The following is a 5,974-nucleotide window of genomic DNA, read 5'->3' as shown; positions in this document are numbered from 1 at the left end:
TGGAGGCGTCCAAAACGCTTCTAAAAGAATAGACTCGCCCATAAAAGAAAAACAAGACAGGAAAAAAAGAAGAAGGGCGGGAACGAACTCGGCCACCAAAGAAGACACGAGAAGCAGTAAAGAAACGGGTTATTCCACCCCCCCCCCCACCACCCACAGATAGTCGTACGGCCGGGAGGAGGAGTACTCACCGGCTCTCTTGACTCGCAGACATCCTGGGCAGCGTCGGCACCCTGCCTGCAGCGCCGCGGCTTATATACCTACTCCTCGGCCCGCCCCCACCGCGAGCTCATTGGCCGCGCCGTGCGCTCGCCATTGGCCCGGCCGCGCCGCCCCGCGCCCATTGGCTGACCACCTACACCGGGCCGGCGCGTGACGTCACACCTCCCCCCTTTCTTTCTAAGGCCGCGGGGATTGGCCGATATGTGCGCTCGTCAGCCCGCCGGGCAGCCAATGCCCACGGGGGGGGGGGGGTTGGGATCTTGGAGGGGATGGGGAGTTGGGGGCCTGGGTTCTTCAGGAAGAGTGATCGCTAGGAATTCTGGGGGCCCAGACGCCTGCGTTCTCGGGGGCCGGGGCGGAGCAAGGGATGCTGGGAGCCGGACGTCTGGGTTCTTTTTGGCGGGGCTGCTGCGACACTCAAGCTATTAGGAGGGGCCTGAGGAGTGGGAAGCCCCAAACCCCTGGGTCCTCTGCAGGCCCTGCTGAGGAGGCAGAAGGGTGGTCACAATGATCCAGGCCCTGCGGGGCTGAGGCAGCTGCAGCTGGGGGGGTGGAAGCCCAGTTTGTCTCAAGCTGGGACACCTGTTCTTCAGGAGGGGAGTGGGGCCTGGTGGGTGCGGGCAGGGGGCTGGCACAGATGGTTTTGAAGGGGGTGATGCTGCGAGCCCACGCACTTGGATTCTTCCTCGTCTGCCAGGCAGTAGGAGCTGGTGCCTAGCAGCAAGGATGGCTGGGTCCTCTGCCTTCTCCTGCCGGTCAGCAGGGCCCAGGTTGAACATCAGCTGCCAATTTGAGGAATTGCATCCACAGATGCATCACAAGCAGGTCCAGGGAGGTGATCCTCCCCCTCTATGCGACACTGGTCAGGCCATAGTTGGAGTACTGCGTCCAGTTCTGGGCGCTGCACTTCAAGACAGATGTGGGTAGCACTGAGAGGGTTCAGAGGTCCACTTGCATGATCAGGGAGCAGCACAGCAGGCCCTATGAGGAAAGATTAGAGGGCCTGAACTTGTTCAGCCTCCACAAGAGAAGGCTGGGGGGGGTGAGATCTGGTGGCCATCTACAAATTCACCAGGAGGGATCAGCCGGGAATAGGAGATGCCCTGTTCCCCCCAGCACCACATGGGGTAACTAGGAATAATGGCCACAAGTTGATAGAGAGCAGGTTCAGGATAGACATCAGGAGGCATTACTTCAAGGTTAGGGTGGCTAGGACCTGGAACCAACTTCCAGGGGAAGTGGTGCTCGCTCCTACCTTGGGGGTCTTTAAGAGGCTGGATAGACACCTGACTGAGGTCATATGACCCCAGCATCCGTTCCTGCCCAAAGCAGGTCCCTTCTGACCTTAGCTACTACGATACTATGAAACCCAGCCCCGGGTCCCTCTCAGTTGTACCTAGTACCCTCAGCCAAGCCTGGGAGCAGAGCACAGCCCGGGCCCACCTGTGCACACACAAGCGCACATAGGCACATGCTCCAAGGACTGAAATTTATTCCCACCGATGCCCATCAACATAACATAGATGCACCCAGCTCTGAGGTGCAGCCTAGCAGCATGTAATACAGATGCACCAAGTGCTGGGCTGCAGCACAGCACCACATAACACAGGTGTGCCCAGCTGTGCAGGCAGAGGTGCCCCACATCATTGAGGGCACCCCATGCCGCATCTTTGACGTACTCAACTGCCACTACCTCTGCTAGTGCACCCTGGCTCTGACTTTGTCCTCTGCAGCGCCAGGTGCCAGATACTGATGATCCCCATGCATGTCATCTGATGGCTCCTGCCCTTGCCCTCGGAGCCTGGGGATGTCCTGGCACTGCTCATACCCTTTCCATACTGAGAATGTTGCCCCCCTAGCCCTGCCCCCTTGCTAACGAGCCCCTCCCCCAACACGGCAGCCCCAAGTTCATCAAGATGTTGGTGCTGGATGAGGCAGGCGAGATGCTGATACTTCAATGACCAGCTCTACTACATCTTCCAGAAACTGGTGATTGGCTGGTTGGTGAGGACCCGCTGCCCTGGGGTGGGAGGCAGGGCCAGAACCAGAGGGGCCGGAGGTAGGATGGGCAGGGGTAGGGTTAAGAGCTGAGATCTGGCCGAGAAGCAATTGAGTCTAACCCAGGCTTTTGGGTTCTCTCACCTAGGGGTGTTTTTTTAAAGATGCAATGAACCTTCCACTTTTTCTTCTTGCTCCTGTTTTTGGGGGGAGGGGGTCAATGAGGGGTCTCACCTGGAGGTAGGTGCTGCGCCCCCCCTCCCAGGCAGGGAGGGGACCAAAGCATCCCAGGCCTACCTGAGGCAATAGAACCCGATAGCCATGGAGAGCAAGAGAACAATGCAAAGGCGTACAAACCAGATGGCATGACGGAAACCTGGCAGGACAGGAGGTGAGTGATAATGAAGCATCTGGGGGTCAGAGGTCAAGGCTAGGGTCAGGGGTGCCTAGCAGGTCCATGAAGGGACAGTTGAGTCACATGTGACATCAGAGGTCACAAAAGAATTGCTCTGGGCTCAGGATCACATAGGTGGGCAAGAGGAGTGGTGGGGGGGTCATTAACACATCAGGAAAGGGGGTGTTAGAAATCAAAGAGGGAAATTAGATACCTCATAATGGTTCATGGGCTCATGGGGGGTGAGGGGTAAGGGGCTGTGGGTCAAGTGAGGGGCAGTGGCAGGGCTGGGGTTCTCACCCCAGCCAGTCTCCTGTTGCTATAGCTGCACTGGCCCACCTGCCTGGCAAGGAGCTCTTGCATAGGCCACAAATGCATGACATGGTAGCTTGGGGTCATCATCCAAGAGAGCACAGCGATCCTAGACCCAGTCCCTAGTGGGGAGGAAGGGGGTCACAGCTGCCGGGGTGCCCCTCAGTACCTCTCCACCCAGCCCCACTCACCTCTGGTAATCACAGGCGGGCAGGATGGGGGGGCAGGGGGCAAAGGGCCCACACGGACCCAGTGCATTGATGGTGCCTAGGTGCGGGGGCACAGGAGCCTGGAACCCCAACTCGGGCAGCAGCTGCGATACAAACTTGTTTCTTGGGGTTCCATCAACATTTGCAGAGGCCCCTAACTGCACCCAGTACATGTTGGGGAATACAAGGTGGAGACCAGGGTGAGCAGCAGCTGCTGCTGGGCAGTGGAGCCAAGCTGGGCAGAACAGGCTGTGGTGTGCCCAGGTTATCACCTGCAGAGTGATGGGCATCAAACGACACGGTGAGGCCAATGGGGGTCAGAATCAGGATCTGGCCCCTCCACTGCATGATGCTCAGCTTGTCCCAGTGCACCAAGAGCAGGGCTGCTGGGATTTTATTCACCTGCAGGACAGAGGGTGGAAGATCCCTCTTGGTGAAGAGCAGCCTGCTCCAGCATTAAACACGAACAGAAACACTCCCTGTCCCACTGCAATGCCTACCCACCCATGCAGACAGGGCTAACTCTAGATCTTCTCTCCCTGTCACCTACCACTGCTGCAGGAGGGAGATGTAGCCAAGCACAAAGATGTGCAGCTCCTCCAGCTGGGTCATGCAGAACCTCCTGTGCCTGTTTCCCCTGGACACACAGAGCAGGAGCAGCCTGGACAGGAGCCCCTCTCCAGCCTGGGCCAGAGTGCGAGTCCCTGCCCCAACCACAGTGCCAAAGGTGTTAAGATGTTGATAACCTGCCACTGTGCAGCAAGATGGAAACCTGGTGGGGGGAGCACAGCAGTGAGGAGGGTCCTGAAGAAGCCAGCTCTGGGGGCCAGGCTGGGTGCAACAGGCCTGGATGTGCCCAGTTTTAGGGGCTGGGCTGGGTGGAAGGGCAGGTGGGGGAGTGCAGCCACTCCTCGCCCCAGCTAGTTGACTCGCGCGGCAGCCGGGCTAGGATGGGACACCTGGCAGAAGGCCGAGGCCCGGCAGGCACTGGGCGGGGGGCCCGGAGCAGAGTCCGTGGCACGTGGCAGACCCAGAGGCGGGGGGGGGGGCGGGGGTGTGTCGGCGGGACGCGGACGGGCAGAACCGTGGCGGACCGCGGCGACCCCGGAGGCCCCCAGCAGCCCCCGCCGCTTCATTCAGAAAAGCGGGAGCAGGTGGAGGCCAGCAACATGGTATACCCCAAACGAGGAATGGTACGTTCCGTTCCCTCTTCTCGGCAGAGAATGGACTCGCCCCCCCGCACGGATGCCCGAAAGGGTCAGTCGTAGCGGGCAGAGCGAGTACGCGCTGCCCTTACAGGCGAAAAAATGGAACCTTCCACACACACCCCCGCTAGGTATGGTACTTCCAGGCCATGCGGCGCCGCTTACCAGCTCCTCTGCAGCTCCGCCGGCACAGCCTCGCCTGCGAGCCGCCCCAGGCGCTCATTGGCTAGCCACTCGTGATATTGCAACCTCTCCCCCTCCCTTCCGCTTCTGGACCCAGGCGCGCGCGGATTGGACAGCAGGCGCACCCGTCACACCTGGCCAGGCGCGGAAGTGGGCCGCACGTGGGCGGCGGGGACGCCCGCAGGGGACCCACGTGGGAGGGGCGCCCGGGTTTCCGCCCCCGCGCATACACACACATACACGGGCTCCAAAGAGCGAAAAGTTTATTCCCGCCGACGCCCGTCGAGATATAAAAAACACCCCCCGAAAACAAAAAAAATAATATTAATCCACGCCCTCCTCCTTCCTCCAGTGGCAGCCCAGTGTCCGACCCCCTAGTCCCCCCCCCCCGTCCCCCGGTACCCCTCCCCAAAAAACACCCCCCTCCCTTTGGAAACAGACAAAAAAAATGCACCGAACACAATGGACCAATTGGAGGAGGGAATAAAGGGGGGGATCGCGTCACGCTCAGAACCTTCCCCTGCCGCCTGTGCTAGCAACACAAAGGTCCCCCCCTCGTTTTGGTTCCTATCCCCATCCCCAAACTGGGGGGTTATATTTAGCATGGGGGGGGGCATGTTTCCACCTTCATACCCTCCCCCCACCCCCAGAAAAATGCACCATGAGTTTAAATAAGGGGGGGGGGGCGCAAAAAAAAAAAATGAACACAGAAAGGAGTAAAAACAAAAACAAAACAAAACAAAACAGAGAAATCCCCCCAGAGTCTGGATTCTTTTAAAGGGGAGGTGGGGGGGGAGACACACTTAGTGCCCCCCCCTCCCCAGTGTAGAGGGGGGGGCTTACAGGCTCCACCCCTCCACAAGGCTCCGCCCACCACCTTCTGTGAGGGTGGGGGAACGGAGATGGGGGAGCATCTCACACGGTGAGTTTGCAGTGACACAGCTCCTTGTACATCTGCCGGCGGAGCTTGGGCATGTCCTGCTGGGTGAAGGAGAAGGGCAGCCCCAGAGCCAAGAACTTGCAGTACTGTGGGGGGGGGAGGGAAAGGGTTAAAATTTGGAGGGGGCAGACAGCTGGGTTCCCCCCACCACCCGAAAGGTACAAGGAGCATGGAAATTCTCAGATCTTTGGGCATATGGGAGCCAATACCTGGGTCCCCCCATCTATGAAGGGTGGGTGGAAGGCCTTAGATCTTTTGGGAGAGGGAAATAACTGGAGACCTGGGTGTCTACCCCAGCAATGAGGGGAGTGTGGCAAATCTCAGATCTTGGGGTGAGGGAGATCAACTTGGGGGAAGGGGAATAAGAGCCCCAGGGGATGATGAGAGATGATGTCCACTCCCATGGGGAAGTGAAGGGAGTCCCCAGAAGTGGGTGCAGCTCATCTCACCTGCAGGACGAAGGCGCCACAGTCACTGTCGTTGTTCTGCCGGGCAACATTCTGGGGGGGGG

The 5,974-nt window shown here is 59.3% G+C and overlaps 2 protein-coding genes across 2 annotated transcripts in view; both read right to left on the bottom strand.

The window, feature by feature from the left end:
- The window catches only part of EIF4A1 (eukaryotic translation initiation factor 4A1), a 10,902-nt gene extending 10,608 nt beyond the window's left edge, over positions 1-294 (bottom strand). The window contains exon 1 of the mRNA XM_006037314.3: positions 192-294. Coding sequence (XP_006037376.1) covers positions 192-214 — 23 coding nt within the window. The 5' untranslated portion in view covers positions 215-294. The remainder of the gene's footprint in view (positions 1-191) is intronic.
- Positions 295-4,535: 4,241 nt separating this feature from the next.
- SENP3 (SUMO specific peptidase 3) overlaps positions 4,536-5,974 on the bottom strand; it is a 7,015-nt gene continuing 5,576 nt past the window's right edge. Inside the window, exons 8-9 of the mRNA XM_025193748.1 lie at positions 5,913-5,963; positions 4,536-5,549 (exon numbers count right to left, since the gene is read on the bottom strand). Of these exons, the coding sequence (XP_025049533.1) occupies positions 5,439-5,549; positions 5,913-5,963 (162 nt within the window). The 3' untranslated portion in view covers positions 4,536-5,438. The remainder of the gene's footprint in view (positions 5,550-5,912; positions 5,964-5,974) is intronic.

Source organism: Alligator sinensis, unplaced genomic scaffold, assembly GCF_000455745.1.
Source record: "Alligator sinensis unplaced genomic scaffold, ASM45574v1 scaffold1488_1, whole genome shotgun sequence".
NCBI classification, from domain to species: Eukaryota; Metazoa; Chordata; order Crocodylia; family Alligatoridae; genus Alligator; species Alligator sinensis.
The sequence above is the reverse complement of the archived record's forward strand: the minus strand, read 5'-3'. Positions and strand labels throughout refer to the sequence as shown.